This window comes from Diplodia corticola, assembly GCF_001883845.1.
Source record: "Diplodia corticola strain CBS 112549 chromosome Unknown scaffold58, whole genome shotgun sequence".
In the NCBI taxonomy this organism is placed as follows: domain Eukaryota; kingdom Fungi; phylum Ascomycota; class Dothideomycetes; order Botryosphaeriales; family Botryosphaeriaceae; genus Diplodia; species Diplodia corticola.
The window spans coordinates 140,598-165,792 of NW_017971537.1; the positions used below are offsets into that span (position 1 = coordinate 140,598).

Consider the following 25,195-nt stretch of genomic DNA (forward strand, 5'->3'; position numbering starts at 1 on the left):
ACCCTGCACCCCCCGCACGGGATCCGCAGCTCTAACCGGGGTTCGTCGATCTTGGTGGAGATGAACGCGCTTATCGCAAGCACAGCAAGTGTTGGCGTGGACGTCTGAAATGGCCGTGGATGGAGTCGGTGAGCGACGAAGTTGCGTTTCGGCAATGCCATATCATTTTGTAGCCACCTGGTTGAGCAAGACAGTGCCAAGTGACTGGATGCACTTGTTCATGTTGGCTGCGGGGTCCTGGCGAAGCGTGGTGAGAACTGCCGACTCGACCATTGGCCATTGTGTCATCAGAATGTCAATCATCTGCGTCAATTGCGCAGGGCCCAAACCAGAGCTGGGTTCAGGTCGGACCTCCTGAGGGACAAGGGCTGGAACAGATCTCCGGGACGGGCGCAGGCGATGATGGCGCCGACGTGCTAATGGACCGCTCTGGCTGCGAGTGCGGTGGAGCTGAAGCCGCTCCTCGACCCGATCGTAGCCAGTCTCGAAATCACTTTGGATCTCGCGGTAGGCTGTTCCGTTCGTCCGAAGCGGCTTCGACTGTGGCCTCTGGGGCTTCTCGGACCTCTGCTGAGCCTGAGCCTGTTCGAGCATGATGTCCAACATATCAAGAACGACAAAGAGTGGGCTGGTGGAAGGCGTGTCGGTGGTCTTCGGGCGGCTGTCGGGGTCTCGCAAGTATTGGAGTCGGTGGTCCATGTCGGGGGAGGGCGGTGGTGGAGATGGGCGGGAAAAGGGTTGGTCAAAGCCGCCGGCTACGGTTTCATCACTCTCGACAGACGAAGAATCCGAGTCGTCCAGATAATCGTTTTCGAATGCAGACCACAGAGGCTCGGCGAAAGTCTTGTGGGGTGAATGGATCTCGGTGAGCAGAGCGTGGTAGGCCGTCGACAAGTCTGGGGTGATTTGCTCCATGATGGAAATTTATAAGGGGACAAGAATGGCAACGCGTGGTAAGGCTGACAGGTGTGCTCGATGTAAGGCGCGGGGGGTTTTTGACGTTTTTGAGAGATGATCTGTCTATGCCAGGATCCGTGCCTCGGCGGGCGTACGGCGGGATTTTGTGGTGGCGCAGCGTGAATAGGCCGGGAGGGGGACTAAAAGGGGTCTTGCAGGTCTTGGCCGAGATGGTGTGCAACATGTCGACGGCATGGCAGAGACGGCTTTGAGACGGCCAGCAGAGGTAAATGTGGGTGAGACAGGCTGCTGCACGGGAACGAGCGAGAGGCGGCGGGAAGCTTTCGCGGCCAGGAATAGACAAACGAGATGGCGCGGAGAGTGTGCGAGTCGGTTGACGAGGCGCGGGTGATGGCGCAGATCATCTCCGGATGAGCCGGTTGGGATGACGGACAGGAAGGAAATATGGACCGGCATGGGGCTGAAATTGCAGGGCGCAATATAGGCAAAGAGGTTGCGGAATCGGGCGAGCCCGTTGGTCCGTCTGCAAACCAAGAACTTGGATGCCCCCTGTGCCACGCTGCTGCGCCGTTGCAATGGCGCCAATCACAACGGCGACGACGAAGGCCGAAAAAGCGGCCGCTGTCATCGTCGTCCACAAGCCACGCGAGCAGAGGGACGATAAGCCTAGTGTGCGCCACAGGGGGATTATCGCTCGCTACTTGTGCAGCGGCGCCGGTGAGGCTCAGGAGTCGCGATCGGCCTGGCTGGAGCATCTTGGAGGGAGCGAGGCTCGTGATCACTGTGCTGTTGCTCGCTGGCGGCCCTCGCAGCGGCGACACGCCTCATCCGAACCCAAGACGCCACGGCTGACGATCAGGTGAACTGCACGGAAGAGTTAACATGGGCCGTCCTGCGGGTCCCAAAAGTACGTTTGCTGGTGCGACAGCTGCGCATGGTTGAGCAACGAACGAGGGAATTGACTACCGTCTGCCGGGCAATGCAAGCGATGCCATTGGTGTTGATGCAGCATATTGAGGCTGACGAATAGCGGCAAGAATCCGGTGGTCTCAGCCGTGTTCTCTGAGAGTGACCGGCTGCAGTTGGAGTCGGAGTGATGCGAGGGTCAGTGCGCCGTCAGTTGCGTGGGCGCGCACCGAATCCGTCGCGACCCCGCAGCGAGCGAACCATTGCATGCGCTGAACCCAGCCAAAGCCCATGCCCAGTCCGGCAGCGACAACTACTGCCGCCGCGATGGCACGCATCTCAAACATACTGCCACTGGAATGTCGGCGAGGGGCAGTGCTATATACAGCACCGCAAGGCCTTTGTGAGAGAACTTCGCGGGGCTGCGAACGCGTCGACTCGGCACTCACCCTCACCATCACCTCGCACACGCCTCGTCGACGAAGCACAGAATGCGACCTCATCCGAAGGAGCCCTCAGGCCTCGTCCCGTCTTCGATTGCGTCATCCACAGGACGGAAGCTGATGAGGCTGGCGCATTTGGAGCAAGGTGCGAAGCTGTTCCCCACAGCCAGGGCAAACGCGTCGCCGGGTTCCCGTCTGTCGCCGGCTTTGTGCACACCAAGCGGACGGAGCAAGAGAAGAGCGACGGCGCTGAGACGGCGCGAGCGGTGAGCCAGCGGCAGGCCGACGGGCTTGGGCAGGAGAGCAGGCGAGGAGGATGGTTGAGACGGCGGAGAGCGGGCCTTGAGGTGGAAGACGTGACGCGATGCCTGCAAGCGGAAGGCCCAGCGGGATTTTGGCGGAAAAGCGGAGGCGCGCCTTCCCGCCCATCGCCCGCCAGCGCAACCACCATCGCCAACACCTCCTTCATCGCCCATCCACCATCGCCAAGCCTCCGCGTCGCCTCTAGTACCTCGCCCAACCACGGCGCCTCCTGCTCGCAACGTCTCGCTGCTCGCAGTTTCTGCTGTTGCAAACGGCTTCATCTCGTCACAATGGCCGTCTACAAGAAGCCCTGCTCGCCGCAGCAATGGCTTTCTCTCCACACCAATTCGTTCGTTCGCACACCATCCGTTCACCATGAAGTCTTGTGCGCTTATTGCCACATCTCTGAACCTCCTCCTCACCCTGGCCGCTGCGCGACCCCAGGGATCCAGTGCAAGAGACGAGAGTTCATCCCGCGTTGCCCCCACGACCACCGCCCATGCCTCCTCCGTGCGTGGAAGCTCGAGCATCCCCACCTCGGTGGTTGTATCCGCCTCGAGTGAGAGGCGCTCCTCTGCTTCGTTTTCCGGTGCTAGCAGCAGGCTATCCTCCAGCGTGAGGTCTTCCGTTCCAGTTCCCTCGTCAAGCAGCAGATCTTCCGTTCCAATTCCCTCGTCAAGCGGCAGATCTTCCGTTTCGGTTCCCTCGTCAAGCGGCAGGTCTTCCGTTTCGGTTCCCTCGTCAAGCAGCAGATCTTCCGTTTCGGTTCCCTCATCAAGCGGCAGATCTTCCGTTCCAGGTCTCTCATCAAGCGGCAGATCTTCCGTTCGAGTTCCCTCATCAAGCGGCAGGTCTTCCGCTCCGGTTCCCGAGTCGAGGCTCCGGTTATCCGTTGGTTCGAGCCTCGCATCAAGCGCCAGATCGTTCTCTTCCTCGTCCCGCACCAGGTCACCGTCGCCTTCTGGTTCCGCTCGTCCTGGTAGCGGCAGTTTTACACCGTCTGGCTCTACTCGGTCTTCTGATTCTGCCCGCCTCAGTTCCGGATCCGCGCGTGTCAGCAGCCGCAGCTTCACACCATCGGGCTCTGCCCGTCTCAGCAGCGGTAGCAATGGCGCTCCTTCTAAATCTACCCGCTCCAGCCGCGGTGGCAGCGTCGTCACCCCTTCTGGCTCCGCTCGTCCCAGTCCTGGATCTTCCCGTTCCAGCCGCGGTGGCAGCATCGCTACCCCTTCTCGCTCCGCTCGTCCTAGTTCTGGATCTGCGCGCGGTAGCGTTCTGACCCCATTGACACCATCTGGCTCTGCCCGCCCTAGCCGCAACACTATTGTCAATCTGAGCTCGGCCCGCTCCTTGTGGGTCACTCCAGGCGGAGACTCGGGATCAAGCCTGACAACCCTTGTTCTCACCTCCACTCGGCGCATTACCATCACCAGCTGTCCACCTACAGTCACTTTGTGCCCGACCGGCCGCTCTACTAGCTACATCACCACTACGACTTCTCTCTACACGACCGTCTGTCCTGTTTCAGAAGCCCCTAAGATATCATCCTCCTTCTATCAGAGCTCGCTGGCCACACCTATTCCGGCTACACCTATTCCGGCTACATCTATTCCGGCTACACCTATCCCGGCTACACCCATTCCTTCGTCTAGATCAGCTCCTTCTACTCCAAACATAGGAACCAGCCTGACTACTCTTTTCGTTACCGCCACCTCGCGCATCACTATCACTAGTTGTCCGCCTACAGTCACTGTTTGCTCGATCGGTAGTTTGACTACTACGACCTATGTTTACACGACCGTATGTCCGGTTTCAGAGGCCTCTAAGCTCATTTCTTCCATCAAGAGCACTCCGCCACCACCGCCGGCTACACCTAGTCCGTCTTTGGCTACACCCAGCCCGTCTTTTTCTACACCTACTCCTTCGTCCAGACCGATTCCTTCGTCCATCCTCACTCCGTCATCGGGACCTGCTCCTTCGTCTAGACCTATCCCTTCGTCCATCCTCACTCCGTCATCGGGACCTGCTCCTTCGTCTAGACCTATCCCTTCGTCTATCCTCACTCCGTCATCGGGGCCTGCTCCTTCGTCCAGACCGATTCCTTCGTCCATACTCACTCCGTCATCGGGACCTGCTCCTTCGATTCCGGGAACAAGCTACACAACCCTCTTTGTCACCGCAACTTCGCGCGTTACCGTCACTAGCTGTCCACCCACAGTCACTCTCTGTCCGACCGGTAGCGTAAGTACCACGACTTACGTCTATACGACCGTCTGTCCTGTGTCAGAGGTTTCTAAGATCACCGCCTCCTTCAACTCGACCGCTCCACCGTTACCGCCGACTACACCTATCCCGGTCACACCAATTCCAGTCACTCCTGTTCCGGTTACTCCTGTTCCGGGTACTCCCTCATCTAAACCCATACCGGTGCCACCAGCGTCGAACACTACTATCAAGACTAGGATTTCCAGAGTTTCTAGTGAGACCACCATTACCAACACTCGCCCTGCTTCTGTGTCACCGTCTGGCGGTAGCGGTACTCCTCCACCCCTCCAACCCATCCCTCTTGTCACATGCCCCGGTGGCCCTGGCAGCTGTCAAGAAACTCCTCCAGGAAGACAAATGCCCCAAGTCAGTCCTTCTGCAGGTAGTTCTCCCGCTGGCCAACCTCCGAAAGGCAGCCCTCCCGCAGGGAAGCCTCCCGCACAGAGTCCTCCCGCACAGAGCCCTCCTGCTGGTAAGCCTCCCGTAGAAAGTCCACCTGCTGGCAAGCCACCCGCACAGAGTCCACCTGCTGGCAAGCCTCCTGCAGGAAGTCCTCCTGCTGGCAAGCCACCCGCACAGAGTCCTCCTGCCGGCAAGCCTCCCGCACAGAGTCCACCTACTGGTAAACCTCCGGCAGAGAGCCCTCCCGCTGGCAAGCCCCAACCCGGCTGTATCTCTGGAGATTGCGGTCCAAAGGGCAGTCCTCCTGCAGGCAAGCCTCCTGCAGAGAGTCCTCCTGTTGGAAAGCCTCCTGCAGAGAGTCCTCCTGTTGGAAAGCCTCCTGCAGAAAGTCCTCCTGTTGGAAAGCCTCCGGCAGAGAGTCCTCCCGCTGGTAAGCCTCCGGCAGAGAGCCCTCCCGCTGGCAAGCCCCAACCCGGCTGTATCTACGGAGATTGCGGTCCAAAGGGCAGTCCTCCTGCAGGCAAGCCTCCTGCAGAGAGTCCTCCTGTTGGAAAGCCTCCTGCAGAAAGTCCTCCTGTTGGAAAGCCTCCGGCAGAGAGTCCTCCCGCTGGTAAGCCTCCGGCAGAGAGCCCTCCCGCTGGCAAGCCCCAACCCGGCTGTATCTACGGAGATTGCGGTCCAAAGGGCAGTCCTCCTGCAGGCAAGCCTCCTGCAGAAAGTTCTCCTGCTGGCAAGCCTCCTGGTGGAAAGCCTCCCGCCGAGAGTCCTCCCGCCGGTAAGCCTCCGGCAGAGAGTCCTCCCGCCGGTAAGCCTCCGGCAGAGAGTCCTCCAGTTGGTAAGCCCCCGGCCGAGAGTCCTCCCGCTGGTAAGCCTCCCGCCGAAAGCCCTCCTGTAGGCAAGCCTCCTGCGGAAAGTCCTCCCGCTGGCAAGCCTCCAGCCGGTTGTACTTCTGGAGGCTGTGGTCCAAAGGGTGGTCCTCCTGCAGAAAGTCCTTCCGCTGGTAAGCCTCCGGCAGAGAGCCCTCCCGTCGGTAAGCCTTCTGCTGGTAAGCCTCCCGCCGAAAGCCCTTCTGCCAGCAAGCCCCCTGGTGGAAAGCCTCCCGCAGAAAGTCCTCCCGCTGGTAAGCCTCCGGCAGAGAGTCCTCCTGCTGGTAAGCCTCCTGGTGGCGGACCCCCCGTTGAAAGTCCTCCTGTAGGCAAGCCTCCTGCGGAAAGCCCTCCCGTTGGCAAGCCTCCTGCGGAAAGCCCTCCCGCTGGCAAGCCCCCCGCCGGTTGTACTTCTGGAGAATGTGGTGCTCAGGGCAAGCCTCCCTCAGGAAAGCCTCCTTCAGAGTATCCTCCGTCAGGCATTCCTCCCGCAAGCAGTCCTCCTGCAGAAAGTCCCCCCAAGGGTAACCCTCCGAAGGGCAGTGTCCCTGCGGGCAACCCTTCCGTAAGCACTTCGGAATGTCCTCCCGGTGTTACTCCCAGCGGTGCTCCGGGTGGTGCTCCAGGTGGCGGAGAGGCTCCCAAGGGCGGTTTCCCTAGCGGTGCTCCCGGCGGTGCTCCAGGTGGCGGAGAAGCTCCCAAGGGTGGCGTCCCTGGTGGTGCTCCGGGTGGCGCTCCAGGCGGAGAAGCTCCTAAGGGTGGCGTCCCTGGCGGTGCCCCCGGTGGTGCTCCAGGTGGCGGAGAAGCCCCCAAGGGTGCTCCAGGTGGCGGAGAAGCCCCCAAGGGTGGCGTCCCTGGTGGTGCTCCGGGTGGCGCTCCAGGCGGAGAAGCTCCTAAGGGTGGCGTCCCTGGCGGTGCTCCAGGTGGCGGAGAGGCTCCCAAGGGCGGTTTCCCTAGCGGTGCTCCCGGCGGTGCCCCCGGTGGTGCTCCAGGTGGCGGAGAAGCTCCCAAGGGTGGCGTCCCTGGCGGTGCCCCCGGTGGTGCCCCGGGTGGCGGAGAAGCTCCCAAGGGTGGTGTCCCTGGCGGTGCGCCGGGTGGCGCTCCCGCGGGCTGCACTTCCGGAAAGTGTGCTCCTGGTGAATACCCTTCAGGTAGTGCTCCAAGTGCCCCAAGTGGCTCAGCTGGTGCCCCAGGTGGTTCGGCCGGTGGAGAATCTCCTAAAGGCAGCCACCCTGAAGGTGCTCCGGGCGGATCGGGCAGCGTTGAAGGTGGAGAGTCTCCCAAGGGCGGTGCGCCGGGCGGCGCCCCAGGTGCTTCGCCTAGCGAACAGTATCCTAAAGGAAATGCTCCCAGTGGTGCTCCCAGTGGCTCGCCCGGACAAGCATCTCCCAAAGCAGGTGCTCCAGGAGGTGGTTCCGCAGAAGGTGCTACCGGTGGTGCTCCGAGTGGTGCCCCCATTTCAGAATCCCCCAAGGGCGGCGCTCCCAGTGGTGTTGCTGGCGGTGCTCCAGGCAAAGAAGGCCCAACCGGTACTCATGGAGGTGCCTCTGGTGTCGGCGGCGCTCCAGCAGAAACTTCCCCCGCTGGCTCTGCTCCTGCTGGCCACGCTCCTGCTGGCTCGCCCGCTGAATCCGCACCAGGAAAATCTGCTCCTGCTGGCTATGCTCCTGCTGGCTCGCCCACTGGAGCTGCACCCGAGAAATCTGCGCCGGCTGGCTCTGCTGCTGCCGGTGTACCCGCTGGAGCTGCACCAGGAAAATCTGCGCCGGCTGGCTCTGCTCCTGCTGGCTCGCCCACTGGAGCTGCACCCGAGAAATCTGCGCCGGCTGGCTCTGCTGCTGCCGGTGTACCCGCAGAATCCGCACCAGGAAAATCTGCTCCTGCTGGCTATGCTCCTGCTGGCTCGCCCACTGGAGCTGCACCCGAGAAATCTGCGCCGGCTGGCTCTGCTGCTGCCGGTGTACCCGCTGAATCCGCACCAGGAAAATCTGCTCCTGCAGGCTATGCTCCTGCTGGCTCGCCCACTGGAGCTGCACCCGAAAAATCTGCTCCAGCTGGCTCTGCTGCTGCCGGTGTACCCGCTGGAGCTGCACCCGGAAAATCTGCCCCTGCTGGCTCCGCCCCGGCTGGCTCTGCCCCGGCTGGCTCTGCCCCGGCTGGCTCGCCCACTGGATCCGCACCTGGAGAATCTGCGCCGGCTGGCTCTGCTGCTGCTGGTGTACCTGCTGGAGCTGCACCTGGAAAATCTGCGCCGGCTGGCTCCGCTCCAGCAGGTTCTTCCCCGGCTGGTGTTGCTCCCGCTGGCTCTGCTCCCGCTGGCTCTGCTCCCGCTGGCTCTGCTCCCGCTGGCTCTGCTCCCGCTGGATCTGCTCCCGCTGGCTCTGCACCCGAAGGATCTGCTCCCGCCGGCTCTGCCCCTGCTGGCTCTGCCCCTGCTGGCTCTGCACCCGGAGGATCTGCTCCCGCTGGTTCTGCTCCCGGAGAATCTGCTCCCGCTGGCTCTGCAGCTGCCGGTGTACCCGCTGGATCTGCTCCCGCTGGATCCGCTCCAGCAGGTTCTGTCCCAGCAGGGTCTGCTCCCGCCGGGTCTGCGCCTGCTGGGTCCGCTCCTGGTGGCACTGGCAGTGCTGCAGGTGCACCAATCAGCACACCGGGGGCACCAGGGTCGACGCCTGTCCCATACCGTGGTGCTGCAGGCAAGGCGTCTGTCAATGGTGGAAGCTTTACTGCCCTCCTCGTCGCTTGGGCTTTCCTCATTCTCTGAAGGGGGTGAGTCTATGCATACGGATGAAAATCTTCACCCAGCATTCCTCTGGTATAAAAAAACATTTGCATACATATGCGCGCTTTGATACGGATGAGAAAGTGGAGGGATTAATGTAATGTAATGGATCATGTAGAATGTAGCGTTGATGCAATGAATGGAGAGTTGAAATTATCCGCCGTTCCACCGAGCCGAGTCGATTGTTTTGTTTGTATATATGCAACTGCCCCTCGCAGCTTTAAGGCTGCCGAGGATGCAGGTAAGTGCAGGATTGATTACGAGTGGGTGGGCTCCGCTGACGATGATATCACAGGCCGAATCAAAAAGGACAGTGGGAATCGCGCAAGGTTCAGACTGGTCAGCTACTGAGCAAGAATTCGATTTGTCTGGTATCCGGTCGGATTTGCGAAGGAGTTCATTGCAGCCAAGAAAGCAAGAAGGGTGTACGATTCAAGGGTGATTGCCGAGAGTCTGGCATGTCCGACGGATGTGGCCCGGGCTCACCGTGTCCAAGGTGTCGGCGGTTGAATTAACACCGAAATTTAGCAGCACATCGGGCTCTGTCACCGACGTCGGCATCTCGAGCATCTTTGCCGAGTTCTGCGGGTGCGAAATGGAAAGGCTACATGTCGGTGTGGACGCAGTCGTCAACAAGTAGATGCTGCTCCTGATTGCGCTGCGCTGAAGCTCGCTCAGCCAAAGCAGACGAAGCACGTTTTGATCGATCGCTGTTGACTGGCGTTCCTCGCTTAGGCACCTAGATACTAGCAGCACTCGCGATCTCTTGCTTATCATACCCCACAAAAACCACCACCACTCTTCAATCTCCTCACCGTCGGCCCCGGATCTCGCGCCGCTTCCGGCGCCACTGCCACCCAACCCCATTTCCGAGCCGCCATCTTCACGCCCGAGTATGGCCAAGGCGGGCCATGGCTAGGACCGCCGGAGCCTGAATCAAAACGGCCACGCCCGGAGCACCACGACACATACACACGAACCCAATCCGCGCGCTATATAAACCGCCTCGCCCAAGATGCACCCACTCGAGCGCCTCGTTCAATCCCTCCCCTCCGCCTCTGCCGCCGCCGCAGAGCGCTTCGCCGACAACATTCCCGGCTTCGTGAGGACAGCCCAGCACTACCTTGCCGCCTTTGCCGCCTTCTCCAGCCTCTCGGCTGCCGCTCCGGCCGTCACGCTTCCCGGCTATGGCAGCTTCGTGGGCACCACGGTGGCGCAGACATTGACCAAGAAGCCCCTCCCGGCCACGGTCGATGCATGGCTCGGCATCGACTACGCATCCCAGCCCGTCGGCGAGGGCCGCTTCGCCCCGGTCGGCCCGCCCGCCGCCTTCCAGGGGTGGAAGAACGCTTCCGCATACGGCTACGTGTGCGTGCAAGACCCGGAAGAGGTGTCCTATGCCCAGGATGAGGCCTGCTTGAGCATGAACGTCTTCCGGCCCCAGGGCATTCCATTGGACCAGAAGTTGCCCGTGCTCATTTGGATCCATGGGGTGAGTTTGTACGATTGGTAGCTTTGGCGCAATGCTGATCTGATCAGGGTGGTTTCGTCGCGGGCTCGGCCAGAAATTTTGACGGTGCGTCGTTTGTCGCCAATTCCGAGGCGCCCGTCATGGCCGTGACTTTCAACTACAGAGTAAGATATCCTGCCCCGGCGAGGGCGCTGACGGCTGACCCGTTTCAGGTCAACTCGCTGGGATTCCTCCCGTCGCCCGTCTTCGACCGTCTGGGTCTGCTGAACCTGGGCCTGCTCGACCAGCAACGCCTGTTCGAGTTCGTCCAGCAGTACATCTCCCACTTCGGCGGCGACGCCTCCAAGGTCACCATCGGCGGACGCTCCGCCGGCGCCCATTCCGTCGGCATCCATCTCTTCCACAACTACAACAAGACCGAGGGCCCGTCGCCGCTGTTCGCCCAGGCCATCCTGCAGTCCGGCGGCGTCACGGCACGCGCCTTCCCCAACGCGTCGTACCCGCTCTACCAGGAGCAATTCGCCGCCTACCTCTCCCTCATCGGCTGCGGCGCCCTCGTCAACAGCACCTCCGACGCCGCCGTCCTCGGCTGCCTGCGCGCCGCCCCCATCTCCTCCATCGAGGTCGCCAGCACCCTCCTCTTCAACGCCTCCGCCTACGCCATCACCTGGCCCTTCCAGCCCACCCGCGGCGGGCCCCTCCTCGAGCAGGCCGGCTCCGCCTCCGGCGCCAACGGCCAATTCTACCGCATCCCCACCATCACCACCAACGTCCACGACGAGGCAAAGTACTACAGCCCCGGCGACCTCGAAACCGACGCCCAATTCCTCGCGTACCTCAAAAACCTCATCCCCGGCCTCACCCCCGCCGACCTCGCCGACCTGCAAGCCCTCTACCCCGACCCCGCCGGCGACGTCAACGGCACCTACAGCCCCTACGCGCACTCGCCCAACTCAACCCAGTACGACCGCATCAGCGCCGCCCTGACGGACCTGATGTACGTGTGCGCGGGGCAGGAAACCGCGGCGCGCATGTCATCCATCTCCTCATCCCCACCCGTCTTCAAGCTGCACTGGACCGTCAACAACACTTGGCCTTCCTGGCAGGGCATCCCGCACACGAGCGACACGAAGTACACGTGGGCCGAGCCCGCGGGCGTGCGCGAGACGGGCGGCGTGCAGTACCCGGCCGTCGGGAAGCTGCTGCACACGTATTTTGCGGACTTCGTCGCCCTCGGCGGCGACGTGAATGCGGGGAAGAGGCCGGGCGTGCCGTATTGGCCGAGGTATGGTGTCGATGGCGAGGCGGAGGGCAGGCCCGGACTGCAGATGAGGATGGAGCCGTTTGGGGAGAGCAGGGTCGAGGGCGATGCGATTAGGAGGGCGCAGTGTGAGTGGTGGAGGGATGGGGCGAGGGCGGCGAGGCTGGAGAAGTAGGTAGGGGGGAGCGAGCTTGTTGCGGTGTGTTGGGTTGGGTTGGTTGATGGGATGGATTTATTGACGCGTCTGTGGTAGTTGGGGTGTTGCGATTGGTGTAGTGTAGAGACGAAGTACTAATGAAGATGTCTTAGTGGCGTTGTGCCATAATGGGCCGCATTAAGTTACGTAGAGTGTCCGGACGTGCTGTACGGGATTGAAACTCACATCAACATTCATTCATGGTATCTTTGTGCTCGCCTCCTCCAGATCCAATTCTTCAAAGTACAACAATCTGCTCATTGCATCATCCAGGGACCAATCTTCCTCTTCCTTCCAGCTTGAAAAATAATCTACTCATTCGAAGCCGAATCTCCTCCCGATTTTCGGGAACCCCCCACTATCGGCAAATTTTCCATTGGCATGCTAAGCAACTCTTGTAGGCCTGCCGCTACCTCGTGAGGTAAAAGAGAAATAGTCCGGAGCCGTGAAACATCTTGGCAACCATGACGCCGAGCACGACAGTGTCGGACACTTTTCGGTAGTAGTTCAGTATGGGATGGTCATCGCAAACCATGGTGGCAGAAACGACGTCTCTGAATTTCGCTTCAATGACCTGTTGTTGAACCACAAAAGTCAATGACGCTATACGTTCTCCGTTTCTGAAGTGCAGAGAGAGAGAGAGAGAGAGAGCACACCGAGAAGCACTCACCTGCCCGTTTCCAAACTCCTCCATCCACTTCTTCCTACTCCAGACCTTTTCCGACACACCATTATTTTGATTTTTATTCTCCGTTGTGACGGCCACAACAATCGGCTCGACGTCGTCGACGCTCCAGAACCTGATGCCGACCCAGTTTATCGACTTTAGCCACGGATGCGCGGGGTGGCCCGTGTTGAAACTGCTGGCGGACCATTCGCCGATGAGCTCCGAGGGCGTGAGCGGACCGAGCGAGTCGTAGAGGGAGAGCAGGTGTGCGGCTGACACGGGTACTGAGTGGTTTTCAGAGGAGGCGGCGATGAGATCGAGGATTTGGGATTCTGCAGTCGGACACGGAGTGCTTGGTCGAAGGTGATTTTCTGGTCGTTCTGTTGGTACTGGTCTTTATTCATCGTATAAGAGACGGCTGATCCGAGTGGGGATGTAGGATGGATCAGGAGAGAGCACCTACGGAGCGTGGGAAGTTGACATGATCTGCACGGGCGGCATGGAGCTACTTCGATAAGAGAGAGATAGAGATAGAGAGAGCCACGATATGTGTGCGGAGGTTGACCGGTATGTGAATTACTCGATGAGCAGTGGAGTCATGGAATGTAAAGGACGGCCTGATTTTGTCACTACTAATATCCGTTGAGTTGGTCATGAGGGTGGAGCCGGGATACTGCTTACCCGGATTACTTAACAAGGCTTGCGCCACCAGGCTTGACTTTTTCACCGCCTACTACCTCTTCTGTATTAGCCTTCGGAGAGGAAAGATTGTCTCAGGGTTCTCAGTATGCACAAATACTAAAAGAGACGCTGAATCCACTCTGGAGAACAGAGTGCCCTGAGACACACCAACAAACGGTTTGTTGATCAACCGACGAAGAGACCACTCATCGTTAATGGCTTAGGGAACCTGAGTCAGACAATGCAGGACACGGGCCAGAAGAGCTTTGATGCAAACCATATTCAATGGATCTCATGCTAGCTTTCGTCATGCATGTGGAAGCACTGTGCTATATGTTGCTGGCATGCTCCGCTCTTTCGCTTTCAACTCAACCCCAGGCCTTTTGCACATCCCCTTCATCCTCGCTACCTCTTCGATGCAAGCGCGGACGATTCCGATCCAAGCCATCAATCAACGGAAACATCTTCTCATCCGTCGTCGGCACATACGTCGCCGCATCCCGCCAGCCGCCCGCACCCACCGCCTCATACGCCAACCTCTGCTGCTGAAACGCCCCAGCCATATTGCAGCCCAGGCCTCAAGGGAGGAGGGGCCACAGAGCGACTCACCAAATCAAGCAAGTCTTATCGTGCAGCGATGCCGGTTTGAGCATCCGCTGGCTTGGCCCATTCAAGTAGTGACACCAATCGGCTACTCAGTCACGGGTCACACTAGTGGGCCTTTGTCGTCTTGCCAAGAATTCATTGCGAGCACGAGGTGTATGTACATACATTGCATGGGGCCATGATCCTTCCGAAGTGGCGTGGCTCAAGCTGTCGAAAAGGGCCTCTTCTTCTTCTTCTTCCGGTTGGAACACCACTTGAGACTCCACCAGAGGCACACGACGACCAGGGTGATGGGGATGGAGATGACCCAGAATATCCAGAAGAGCGACGAGAGATGAACGCCAGTCTCGTTGTTGTCGTCGTCGGCCATGGTGAAGTCAAAGAAAGAGCTGCTGAAGACGGTTGCGATGAGGGTGCTCGGCAAGAAGACCAAGGTGATGAGGGCGATGGTGTGCATCGAGCGGCTGTCTTCTTGCGTGACGATGTTGAAGGCCTGTCGAATTAGAGAGTCAGCGCGTGTGGAGGGTCCAGGGGTTGCCGCGTCTTACCAAACTGGTGATGTTGGAGATTCGCTTCTCCAGACTGTTGAGCCGGAGGTGTGACGCTTTGAACATGCGCGCGCTGTGCAGCAGCTTCTGCTCTGTAAGCCGGGCGTCTTGTGGCGGGGTTGCGGCAAAGCGGTCGCGGTACGTCTGAAGAAGGTCGTTCGCAACAAGCTGGGCGGCTTCAAATGCCTCGGACATGTATATCTGATGCTTGGAGATGTTGTGCAGCTCCGAGAAGTTGACCAACTGCGACACGCTCTTGTCGCTCGCCGACCTTTCCAAAGTGCTCTTCTCCAGTCAGTCGGATCCACGCCGCTGCTTCGGGGAAGCGTTCTCACCTTTTCAATGTTGCGGAAGACATCGGCCAGAGTCCAGGAATCGTCATCCATGGTCTTCCAGACGGCCTTGAGAACGATGGCGAAGACAAAGTAGGCATCGTTCAGCTGCTCATCCGAGACGTCCAAGTCGTTGAGGTCCTTGTGCAGCTGGGTGGGTGCATCGAAGCAAAGCAGGGTGGCTTGCTTGTCGGTGCCATTGGTTTCCTCCAACAGAACAAAGGCGAAGGAGAACCAGGCTCGATCCCGCGACTCCGCGTTGGATACCACGGGCGTATCGATGGCGATTGGGTTCCCGTGCGGGTCCCGCTCGACGGATATGCCCTTGGCCACAAGCCGCATCCAGGTCGCTGTGTGGCGCAATCAGCCTTGGGCCTCGGGCATGATGATGAGAAGTAAACATTACCGTGTCTCTGACGACCGTAGTCGGCGATGGTGCCGAAGCCGTGGTTGACGGCCTGGTCCCTCTCAAGCAGAAACTCATCGGGCACATGGAGGCGCGAAAGGTAAGAGTTGAGAAGGGGCTGTATGTCTGGCGTCCCGGTGTCGCGCGGTATCGATCTGGCTGGGTCAGCTTGAGTGCGAGCTGGTCACTGGGCACCATGCACGAACAGAACACGAAGACGGCCGGTCCATGCGTCGGGCTGCTGGAGAAATTCGGACAATGTGGTTGCAGATCTGGTGGCGCTGGGTGTTCCTGTTTTCCAGGTCCACTTTGCTAAGGGCACATGGTTGTTCGCCATGATGGTCGGCCCGTGGTGTTGAAGCGAAGTGCGTGCAAGGCCCGAGGTCATGGCTGCCTCCCCGAGGCTAAGCATGGCGAAACATCTTAAATCAGTTCTTGTGTGACCGCCTAGCTGCCAAGCCCGGCGATAGGGCGGCGAGCCGCTGTGGCGTTGAGCTGAAGCGGCCCCCAACCACGCAATTGGAATGGCGCGTCCAGCTTAAGCCAAGGGCCTCAAAATAGGCCTTAAACGTCTGGCCCGGCTGTAGCCTAAAAGCCTAAAAGCACGGCTGCAGCCTGGGAATTGATTCAGGTGCCTGCGTCGCCCGGTTTACGAGGCTGGCTGGATCTCCCTTCCACTTCAGGCCTTCGCACGTGTCTTGCTCGCTTCGCGTGGTACCATCTCCGAACTCGACTGACACACTTGTCTCGATCTAGCGGAAATCCCCGCTGTCTTCATGCAGCGTCTTGTTCGCCATCTCCGCCTTATTGGCCACTCTCACGACCCATAAAGGCAAGGAGGGGAAGGCTGGAACTCTGGCCTCTGCCTCATGCAGCCACAACATTAAGTCTTGTGATACTCGGGCTCAATGAGGGATACCTCCAATGTTTGCCTTCAGCTGCCATGTCCGCAACGACCATGATTTGCTCCACCCCGTGGCCGACAGCCCAAGCGATCGCCTCCGCCCCCAAAGTGGAGCAACCCTTTGATTAAATCTCTGCAGTAGTGCAAAACAACACGCTTGATAGTTACCCCGAGAGCGTATTTATACTGGCCATGACTCCTCTCACCAATGCCTTCTACTTGTCGCTCGGCCATTCACTGTCCTTGCTTACCATCGAAGGCACCTCAAGCAATTGAAGCAACATGGTAGGACAGCTCCTGCTTCTACGCCAACAGCGCTAAGTCTTTAGTCTCAAAGCAGGCACGGAGGAGGATACGACCCCAACCAGGGACTGCCAATGGTAGAAACCAACACGGTACGCATCGCGCGCTTGGCCTCGAGAAGTGAAGCTGATGGCGTCTTCCAAGAACCACGCACGCCATGGAGGAGGCTATGTGCCCGGCAGCCCGTGGCAGCAGCCGGCATACCCGCCCCCGCCCCAGAACCTGCCGCCGCCGCCTCAACAGCAGCCCGGAATGGTATGGCTTTGCCTCATCCGTCATGGTGTGACTTGCTAACAAGTGCCAGCACTACGCTCCGCCCGGACAGTCGCCGACCGGACCGTCGCGATCGGGTGACAACATACTGGTAAAGCTCCTATGCAGCTGGTGCTGAAAGTCGGGAGTAACAAGCAGTGTAGAAGCACCCGGACACGGATGTTTCTGTGGTCGAGACGTCCCAGGCACAGGCAGCGCCGCTGGCACTTGTACGTAGACCTCGCTGCTGTTTTCAGTATCCATCCGTTGATCATCATCAAGACACGCCGGCCGCAAGGCATCGTGAATGCGCTCAACCCTCGCTCGCGCTTCCGCTGGAAGTCGCCACATTTCTACCAGGAGCCGGCATGGAAGTACGACCCCAACGCCGGCCACAGGCACCGGGATGCCATGGCACGGGTGTGGCAGGGGGCCGAAGACGACCGGTACCTCAGCCCGTACGACGGGCACATCGCGAAGCTGGTCGTGCAGTGCACCGACGACATCTACGAGAACCCGGGCAACTCGACGTACCGCCGCACCTACATCCGCAACGTGAGCACCAAGATGCTGCGGCTGGCCAACTGGCCCACGAGCCACTTCGACTTCGCCAAGGGCGAGTACACGGAGCACGGCACGGGCTGGATGGTTGCCAAATGGATCCCGGCCTGCCTGGCCCTGACAGTCTGGGTATATATGACTCCGGTGCCTGTGTGTGTGTCGAAGAATGCGACGCTCACGCTTTTCAGATTGTCTTCTACGACGACGGCGCCCAGGTGCGCAACGGCGGAAACTACGACGTCTTCCCGTACAGATACCACAGCTACGCAAAGGTGGCCCGCAACGCCCTCGAGTATCCCAGCCACAGCGTCCTGTAAGTGACCGAGCGCTTCGCCCGAACGCAGCATGCTGCTGACCCAATGCCAGACCACACGGGACCCCCAACACGGCCACCGAGGCTCGGAACCCCGTCATGGAGAGGCTGCTGAGCCCGCGCTACCTCTGCGTGCTGCGGGAGCCGTCGGACAAGAAGACCAACCAGGGGGTGAGCATCCAAAAGGTGGACGAGGACGGCAGCCACAACAGCACGGCGGGCAGCTACCTCTTCGTGGCGTACACGGCGGAGCAGTTCAGCCACGGGTCCGAGGAGGACATGCGGGCGCTGCACGCCATCGCCGAGACGGCGACGCGGGCGGCGGGGCTGGCGGCGTACTGGATCGGGTGCAGCTGCATGCCCGACGCCAGCGAGATGGAAGACGACGTGTTCCGCATCAGCGACGTGATCCGGGGCGCGGCGGGGCTCTGCGTCGCCGTGGGGCCGCGCTCCGGCTCCACGGCCATCCAGTGCGACGAGCAGGACACGTGGGACATGCTGCGGCAGTGGGGGGCGCGGCTGTGGACGTTCCCCGAGGTGCTGCTGAGCCGCGGCGGCGCGCCCATCGCCGTGTACCGGCGCGGCCAGCTCGACAGCCCGCTGGTGGTGGGCAAGCGGCAGTTCGCGCAGCACGTGTGGCACGACGCGCGCGTGGCGCGGCAGCTGGTCGACCACTACGAGGGCAGCCTGACGCTGAGCCGGCTGGAGCTGGCCATCGTGGCGCTGCGCTGCCTGCACAGCCGCACCACCGTCCAGTACCTGCCGGGCGACCACTCGTACGCGCTCATGGGCCTGCTGCGCGTGCGGCCCCGGGTCGACCACACCGACTCGGCCTTCCAGGCCTTCGCCCGCCTGTCCCTGGCCAACGACAGCGACATGCTGCTGGAGCGCCTGGTGTGCACCCTGCCCAAGCGGCCCGACCAGCACTGGTCGTGCATGGACGACGCCTGGGACGCCAGCCTGTGGGACATATACCCGCAGATCCAAATCGCCGGTGAGTATACAGTGACTTCAACCCACACAGAGCCAGACTGCTGACCCGCCCCCCCACCAGGCATCTGCTCCGACGACGCCGTCATCATCGACAACGCCCTCGGCGCCTCGATCCGGTGGAAGTCGTTCGCGCCGGTCAAGAACCTGCGGCGCACGTCGTGGAAGCGCCTCTTCGCCCAGCTGCTGCTGCACTCGTCGGGCATCCTGCTCCTCATGGCCATCGTGCTGCTCTCCACCCCCTACACCCGCGCCGCCGGCGTCGTCGTCTTCCTCATCTCCTTCCCCTGCGTCGCCGCCGCGCCGCGCCTGCTGCGCCTGCTGTACTCGGGCAAGTTCTGGTACTCGCAGCCGTGGTTCTTCGGCTTCGAGGGCTACATGGACGTCGCCACCATCGAGTCGCAGATCTGGGGCGCCCGCCTCGGCCGCCTCGAGTGGTCCGCCTTCGGGAGCCCCCTGGCCCGCCACCAGCGCAACGCCCACGGCGAGCGCGTCGGCGTCGATCCCACCACCGATCCCGCCGTGGCCGCCGTCGTCGAGGCCGCCAAGACGGCGAGTCCGAACGAGGAGCGTGTGAGTTTCTCTCTCTCTCTCTCTCTCTCTCTCTCTCTCTCTCTCTCTCTCTCTCTCTTTCTCCTTTCCATACCTCCAACCGCCCCGCCCCGCTCCTCCTCTTCTGTTCAAATATTTTTTCAATCTGCAGTTTTCCTCCTCTTTCCCCCGACTGACCCACTAACAAAACAAACCAAAAAAACAGATCTTCACCCTCATCGACACGCGCACCATGGAAGTCATCCTCTTCCAGGCCGTCCGCCCGCCCGTCGGCATCCTCGTCTGCGGCAGCGAGGGCGGCATGCAGCGCGCCGTCGGCGTCTCGTACGACTGGACCACCGCCACCTGCTACCGCGAGGCCGTCTTCCGGCTCGACTCGACCGTGCACGACAAGATGGACCGCGTGCCGCGCACAAAGGTGGGGCTGACGCGGCCGGCCACGCGCGCGAGGTTCGTCGGGGACGCGGCGGCCTGATCATATATATGCCGTCGTGGGCGTGCTTGGTTGGTTGGTTGCTTGCTTGCTTGCTTTCAAGTGGGTGTGAATGGTTTTTCTTTTTTTTTGGGGGGGTTGGTTGTCGATGTTGTTGTTGTTGTTGATGTTGCTGCTGTTGCTGCTCTTGAGGTCGCTTGACTTGCATATATCCCCCTTTTCTTTCTGGTGTTGCCTTCATGAACATCCATATACCTCTTCTGTACGTTTGTACCGTTACGTAGCCTGTTCTCACTGTAATCTCCTGTCTAGTCAACGAAATTTACAAGTCTCGAACCATCGTCGTGATTCCCCCGGAGCAACAAAAGCATACGTGCAGTGTTAAAATGCTTGGGCTACGGCCTCGCTCGTCTGAAACGAACGAGGAATACCATGATGCCATGACTGACAGACCAGGAGACCCAATGGTAAGCGGTTCGTGGTACAGGACTGTGTATGCAGTCGAAAACAGGAGGAATTAAGGATAATCGCAGCGACGCGGTCAGTCGCTGTGGTGGTGACGGAGCATACTCAGACAAGACGGACGAGGAGAAGCTGGAGCTTTGGCACAGACCTGAGCAGACACGTCGCACTCTCGTCTGCCTACACAGGCCCGTCAGCAGCGTTCTGGACAGGAATCGAACTTCGCAGCCGTCGCGTGGTTGCGACGCAAGGGTCCAGCGCACGGGCCACCACCACGTTCCCGTCCGGCCCTTCTCGCCCCACCCCGACGCGCACACCGTTATATTGGCTTTTCCCACATGTTTTTTTCATCAAACATCAAGCAAATCCACACGGTCTTGTGGTCTAGTGGCATGATTCTCGCTTAGGGCTCACCCTGGGTAACTTGCGAGAGGTCCCGCGTTCGGTATGTCAAAAATGGTGTTCGAATCGGGGGAGAGCAGAAATACTAACAGAGTTCCAGATCCGCGGCAAGACCCAGATGGCTTTCTTTTTTGCGTTTCTTTTGCTGCTAGCCTGGATCTTGGGCCGCCTGGGGCAAAAAGCATTGCTGTCGTACGCCCGTGTGTCGCGCTCTCGTGTGGGTCGCCGTTGGTGTTTGCATTCTTCCCCTGCCCGCAACTCACGTCGGGAAGTACAGATGGTGTGCAGAACTATTTTTTTGGTCGAATTGAAAATGTGTAAAGTGAACCTTGCTCGGCGCCCCGGTCAGATGAAGGAAAGATGTAGAGTCGAAGGGAAGGCAAAAAGGAAAGAAAAAAAACAAGTGCAAGGATATCTATCAATCTGGAGCCTACAGTCCCTTACAGGAACCCCCAGCGTTTCAAGTCTCAACATCCACACGGAAAAGAAAAAGCGGCATAGAAGAAGAGTACGAAATAAGAGAAAAGACAACGAAGGCGACCCAATAGAGGATCCGGCAGAAGCCAATGAAACGCGTCCCCTCACCGTTTGTACTGCACGTTGAATGGCGGCGGCTCCACTTTGACTTCGGGCGGCCAGTACTGCGCAACCAGCCTGGACACATCGCACGCGAACCCGGCGCGGTCCAGCGCCTGCTGCACCGCCCAGCCGTCGCGGTCGCTGCACAACAGGCCCAGCTTCCACCTCCTCCCGTCCTCGTCCGCTCCGATCTCCCTCTCCGCCCCATGCCCCGACGCCTGGACCAGCTCGCCGCCGCCGCTTCGGCCTCCGACGCTGCTGCTGCCTTCGTCGCCGCCGCCGCTGCCGCCGCCGCCGCCGCCGCCGGCACAAGCCAGACGAACGTCCCGCAACGGGCTGAGGAACAGGGCCATTTGATCGGGCGCGGCGACCAGGCCGGTGCGCAGGCAGATGCGCAGGTCGCGCAGCCCGCGCATCTGGGACATGGCCGCGCACGCGTCGCGCCAGTGCTCCCACTCCCAGTGCGCCCGGTCGATCTCCATGCTGGGCATCGACTCCAGCAGCGGGTGCTGCCAGTACAGCATCGAGTCGAGCGTGGGGTCGTACGGTGGCTGCTGTTGCTGCTGCGTCTGGTGAGACCGTGCCTGCGTCGCGTCTCCTCCTTCTTCTTCTACGACGACTTCGTCGTCGTCGTCGTCGTCAAAGTCGACACCCTCGGCGAGGATGGACGCGTTGCGTTCGTCGTCGAAGTCGTAGTACGGAGTGGCTGCCGTCTCCTCAGGCAGGACGGGTTCGCTGGTCGAACTGCTGGCAGAGCGGAGCTGCCGGATAAGGGCGTCGTAGTGAGCGAAGAGCGGGGCGCGGAAACTCCAGTGGAGGTGAAGGGTGCGAATGGCGTTCCAGCGGGGGGTGCGGAGGTAATCGTGCAGACCAGTGAGGGTGCGAGGGGAAGTGAACTGGAAGGTATTGTTTTTGTAGAGAAATTCGACGGCCTCGTTGTATCTGCACTCGATCTCGTATTAACTGCCGTATGCCTACCTGTATCGTTTTTGCAATGACGGTCGTCTCCACGTGTGGTCGTCTGCTGCTGCGAGAACATGCCGGAGCACGCAAAAGGCGTCGACACCCGCCCTTTTCTTCCCCCACGGTGCAGATGTGAAAGAGAGGGAACAAGAGACATTCAAGAGTCGCGACTCACACAAGTTTGCAGACCAGCAACACCGCGGCCACGCCCCTTACGTCCGCGTTCGCCCTGCGCCTGGCCGCTAGTTTTACATCAAAGTCGGTGAACTCAGTCGCAGCCAACAGCGTGCAGTGGAAGCACGAAGGCTTGCATTCCAGGCAGCGCTGGCCGAAATACCCGCGATAGCCCTGCCCATGTTGCTGTTGCGCCGCAAGAGCGGTCGCCGAGGATGAGGCGTGCTCGCTGTACGATTGCGCAAGGTGCAGATACCGCTTGCCGACGGCCTCCTCCCAGATGAGCAGGCGGATGTCGTGGGGCAGGCGCAGCAAGGCTGAGCGCTGCTGTTGGTCTGCGGGCTGATCCGTCTGCAGGGAGCCGGTCGCAGTGGTGCGTTTCGGCAGCGAGAGGACAGCGGGCGCGGGATCGGCTCTGGATGCGGCCGTTCGACGGGCAGAGTCCAGGTGGAGTTCGGCGAGCTGGCGATCCAGAGGTGTCGTGCCGCCATGGTCCGACATCGTTTCCGTCTAGCTTCGGCGGGCTGTGGGTGCTCGAGGTGTCAGCTTCACGCGGGATCGCGGACAGCGGTTTCTCCCGAAGCGGTGCGCGACAGACTGGAGGCCCCTCGCGCAGCACACATTTGCAGGTCGGACGTCATCAGGCCGGCTTGGGCGCGTGAGAGCAAGAGAGCGCGCGTGAAGTCGAGCGCTCGATCCCTGTCGAGTTACACAGATCCACCCGCTATCTGCATCCGGCTTAGCGCGGCCAAGAGCATCGCCTCTTTGGGACATCTAAATGAACTTCCATCTTCCGGTGAAGCCGTTTTCATTTCACGTTTTTCTTCCTACATAGCCACAAAAGCACTGCTGTCCGCTTCTCCCGCTCTCGAGCCTGGCGAGAGCCCTTCTCTCCCAATCTCCATGCGTGCGAGCCGCTCCCCGTCCCTCGTGGCCCCGGCGCCGCCGAGGAGAAATGCCTCAAATCAACATCTCTCGACCGTGTTCACAGTGCCCGAACCCTGGTTTTTGACCTCGAAACAGTAAGATATAACAAAGGAAATCGCTGGAAGCCACTCGTGATGCTCTGCCCCGGAAAGGAAGAATCAACACCGACGTGTCGAAAAAAAAAGGGAGCAAGCAAGCTAACAAAAACGTCGAGAATCGAAGCAAACTGGGAGAACGCCCGAACAATGTCTGCCGTCGCACGTAACGAGAAACGAAATGAAGACGGGGTTGTTGAAGGTCCGAAATCCCACCGACGCAAGAAAGGTAATAAAAGACCTGACTAAGTAGCCGTAGGCTGGAAGCTGTCCAAAGTAAAAAGGAAATATGGCGGAAATGACTCTGGTCGAGGCCCCAGTATAAGGGAGAGGGAAAAGAAAAGACTCCGAGCTTCTGCCGCTCCAGCCCCATCCCAACGCACCAAGAAAACAAACGAGACTTTTGGTTACCCCAACCACCCATATACTCCGCTACGACAAGAAGCTCACAGTACACCTCCAGGAACCAGCGTCTGCCCGCTCTGGCCGGGATAAGTGCCTCCGCCACCTGGGTTGATCGTGCTGCTGTGTCCTTCTACCGGCGCAGCGTGTTTTCTCAGCATGAACATCGGCTTCCGGCCCTCCCGGTCCAACTGTTTAAATAATATGAGCGGTCGCTCGTTCAGTCCCAAACAACGCTCCTGATCGCCATGTACAATGTACAACGCATACTGCCGCCAATCTGCCGTGATGTTGTATTTCTTGAGCGCAACGGGAAGCACCTTGTGACACGGGTCGTCGATGCTGACGCGGAAGGACTTGAATATTTCGACTTGCGGATTCGATGACTCGCCTCCTCTTGTGGTGCCTGTTGTCGAGGGAGCGATCGATGCGGTTTCGGCATTGCGGCCGGCGGACAACGGAGGATCCCGATCACGGTCCCTGTCGCGGTCACCACGATGCGAAGGCGCAGGTGTGGCGCCGCGGGCGCTTTCGCGGTCGTAATAAGCCGAGCTGCGTTCGTCGTTGGTGTGAGAGCGAGACCGTGATGAGATTTGATGTGTGCTGTATGCGGGAGACGTAGGCGAAGGCTGGGGATGCTGATGAGGCGATGATGCAGATTGAGGGCCGCCGCTTATAGTAGCTGTTAGATGGTTCGATGCGGCCATTGCCGCAGCCGAGGGATCGAGGTTCGAGGTGTCGGTCAAGGTGCGACCTTCGTGGATCGTTGGAGACGGGTTTTTGGGCGCCGACCCCAAAAATAACTTCTTCGTCGAGAACTTGCGCGAGAGACTGCTGCCTGCGCGTTCTTGCGTCGGTGGAGAGGTGATATGGTTATGCTCTTGGCCGTCCGGTGTTGGTAGTGGTTGTGATCGGTTCTTAGCTTCGCGCACCACTGGAAGTACATCCTCGCGCAGCTTCCTATTCTCCTCCGCCATGCGGCTAAGATCCTCCTTCAATGCCCGCAGCTCGGCTTCGGCCGTGTGCATCCTCTCATCACGGTCTCTAATAATTTGTATAATGCGCGCGAAGTCGTCCTGTGTAGGTGCTGTCTCCTGGGCGGTGGTCTCGGCAGCTGTGGTAAGCGGTTAGAGTGTTAATGGCTTCTCCGCACGACTGGGAAACCTACAGAGAGGAATGTAGTCGTCAGGTTCTATGGGCACGTTTTGTTTGACCTTCACATCGTAAACGCTTTTCAAAACGGTGAGACGGTGGCCGACGCTGTTAATGCCCATCTCCTTCAATTCCGCATGGTGCAACATAACAAGCGCTTCGCCATCCACATTCTCCTCTGCGACTAATTAGCTTTCCTACCACCTATTTTAATCGTCAAATGTTTACGCACCCAAGAATGTCATGGCGTACTGGCTCAGCCCCAGGTTCGATATCCAATCGGCAACCTGCTCCGGGGTCCAGGTGTTTATGATACCCTTGGGGCTCGCATAGCTGTCCGCCGAGTGAGTGAAAGTGGTGGGGGTGTGCTCTGCAGACGGCGGCCCGGAGTCGGTTGGGCTAAGCTCGTGGTCGGGTGGCAGGGTGGGCGAGGTTATGACGCTGCGCTCGTACTCATCGTCGGCGTCAGAGTCCTCCTGGTATGCAGATCTGTATGCGGTGGCCATGGCTGCTCAGACGGGAGGGGCATCGATTGCGGGAGCTCAGGCGGCGTGTGTGCGGCAGCTCGGGCAGTGATGGGAGGCGGTCGTCCTGGGAGACGTATGAGTCGTCTTTCCGGGGCGCGGCCCTGTTATCGCAGGGCAGTGCCACAGCGATAGAGCCGGAGCCGTGAGCTTG

General features: G+C 60.0%; 8 protein-coding genes across 8 annotated transcripts; 3 read left to right on the forward strand and 5 right to left on the reverse strand.

Moving 5' to 3' along the window:
- Positions 1 to 162: 162 nt before the first annotated feature.
- Positions 163 to 915, reverse strand: BKCO1_5800047 (uncharacterized protein; the record flags this gene model as incomplete). Its single annotated transcript, XM_020277562.1, has 1 exon — positions 163 to 915. One exon carries the CDS (start codon positions 913 to 915, stop codon positions 163 to 165), a length of 753 nt encoding a protein of 250 aa, XP_020126850.1.
- A 2,030-nt stretch (positions 916 to 2,945) lies between these two features.
- Positions 2,946 to 8,867, forward strand: BKCO1_5800048 (wsc domain containing protein; the record flags this gene model as incomplete). The annotated part of the gene is made up of 1 exon (XM_020277563.1): positions 2,946 to 8,867. One exon carries the CDS (start codon positions 2,946 to 2,948, stop codon positions 8,865 to 8,867), a length of 5,922 nt encoding a protein of 1,973 aa, XP_020126843.1.
- A 1,033-nt stretch (positions 8,868 to 9,900) lies between these two features.
- Positions 9,901 to 11,792, forward strand: BKCO1_5800049 (para-nitrobenzyl esterase; the record flags this gene model as incomplete). Its single annotated transcript, XM_020277564.1, has 3 exons — positions 9,901 to 10,377; positions 10,425 to 10,520; positions 10,569 to 11,792. 3 exons carry the CDS (start codon positions 9,901 to 9,903, stop codon positions 11,790 to 11,792), a joined length of 1,797 nt encoding a protein of 598 aa, XP_020126844.1.
- Positions 11,793 to 12,222: 430 nt separating this feature from the next.
- Positions 12,223 to 12,963, reverse strand: BKCO1_5800050 (transcription factor cmr1 protein; the record flags this gene model as incomplete). Its single annotated transcript, XM_020277566.1, has 3 exons — positions 12,223 to 12,387; positions 12,484 to 12,874; positions 12,944 to 12,963. 3 exons carry the CDS (start codon positions 12,961 to 12,963, stop codon positions 12,223 to 12,225), a joined length of 576 nt encoding a protein of 191 aa, XP_020126863.1.
- A 1,006-nt stretch (positions 12,964 to 13,969) lies between these two features.
- On the reverse strand, positions 13,970 to 15,390 carry BKCO1_5800051 (mg2+ transporter zinc transport protein; the record flags this gene model as incomplete). Its single annotated transcript, XM_020277567.1, has 5 exons — positions 13,970 to 14,260; positions 14,316 to 14,600; positions 14,651 to 14,997; positions 15,054 to 15,208; positions 15,260 to 15,390. 5 exons carry the CDS (start codon positions 15,388 to 15,390, stop codon positions 13,970 to 13,972), a joined length of 1,209 nt encoding a protein of 402 aa, XP_020126886.1.
- Positions 15,391 to 16,334: 944 nt separating this feature from the next.
- On the forward strand, positions 16,335 to 19,403 carry BKCO1_5800052 (3-hydroxyisobutyrate dehydrogenase; the record flags this gene model as incomplete). The annotated part of the gene is made up of 9 exons (XM_020277568.1): positions 16,335 to 16,352; positions 16,405 to 16,515; positions 16,565 to 16,624; positions 16,677 to 16,742; positions 16,795 to 17,202; positions 17,262 to 17,386; positions 17,440 to 18,380; positions 18,441 to 18,949; positions 19,134 to 19,403. The coding sequence occupies 9 exons, from the start codon at positions 16,335 to 16,337 to the stop codon at positions 19,401 to 19,403; spliced, it is 2,508 nt and encodes an 835-aa protein (XP_020126888.1).
- Positions 19,404 to 20,806: 1,403 nt separating this feature from the next.
- On the reverse strand, positions 20,807 to 22,442 carry BKCO1_5800053 (uncharacterized protein; the record flags this gene model as incomplete). Its single annotated transcript, XM_020277569.1, has 2 exons — positions 20,807 to 21,746; positions 21,943 to 22,442. 2 exons carry the CDS (start codon positions 22,440 to 22,442, stop codon positions 20,807 to 20,809), a joined length of 1,440 nt encoding a protein of 479 aa, XP_020126887.1.
- A 967-nt stretch (positions 22,443 to 23,409) lies between these two features.
- BKCO1_5800054 (mapkkk cascade protein kinase regulator ste50) lies at positions 23,410 to 25,023 on the reverse strand (the record flags this gene model as incomplete). Its single annotated transcript, XM_020277570.1, has 3 exons — positions 23,410 to 24,479; positions 24,534 to 24,695; positions 24,750 to 25,023. The coding sequence occupies 3 exons, from the start codon at positions 25,021 to 25,023 to the stop codon at positions 23,410 to 23,412; spliced, it is 1,506 nt and encodes a 501-aa protein (XP_020126885.1).
- Between the last annotated feature and the right edge of the window lie 172 nt (positions 25,024 to 25,195).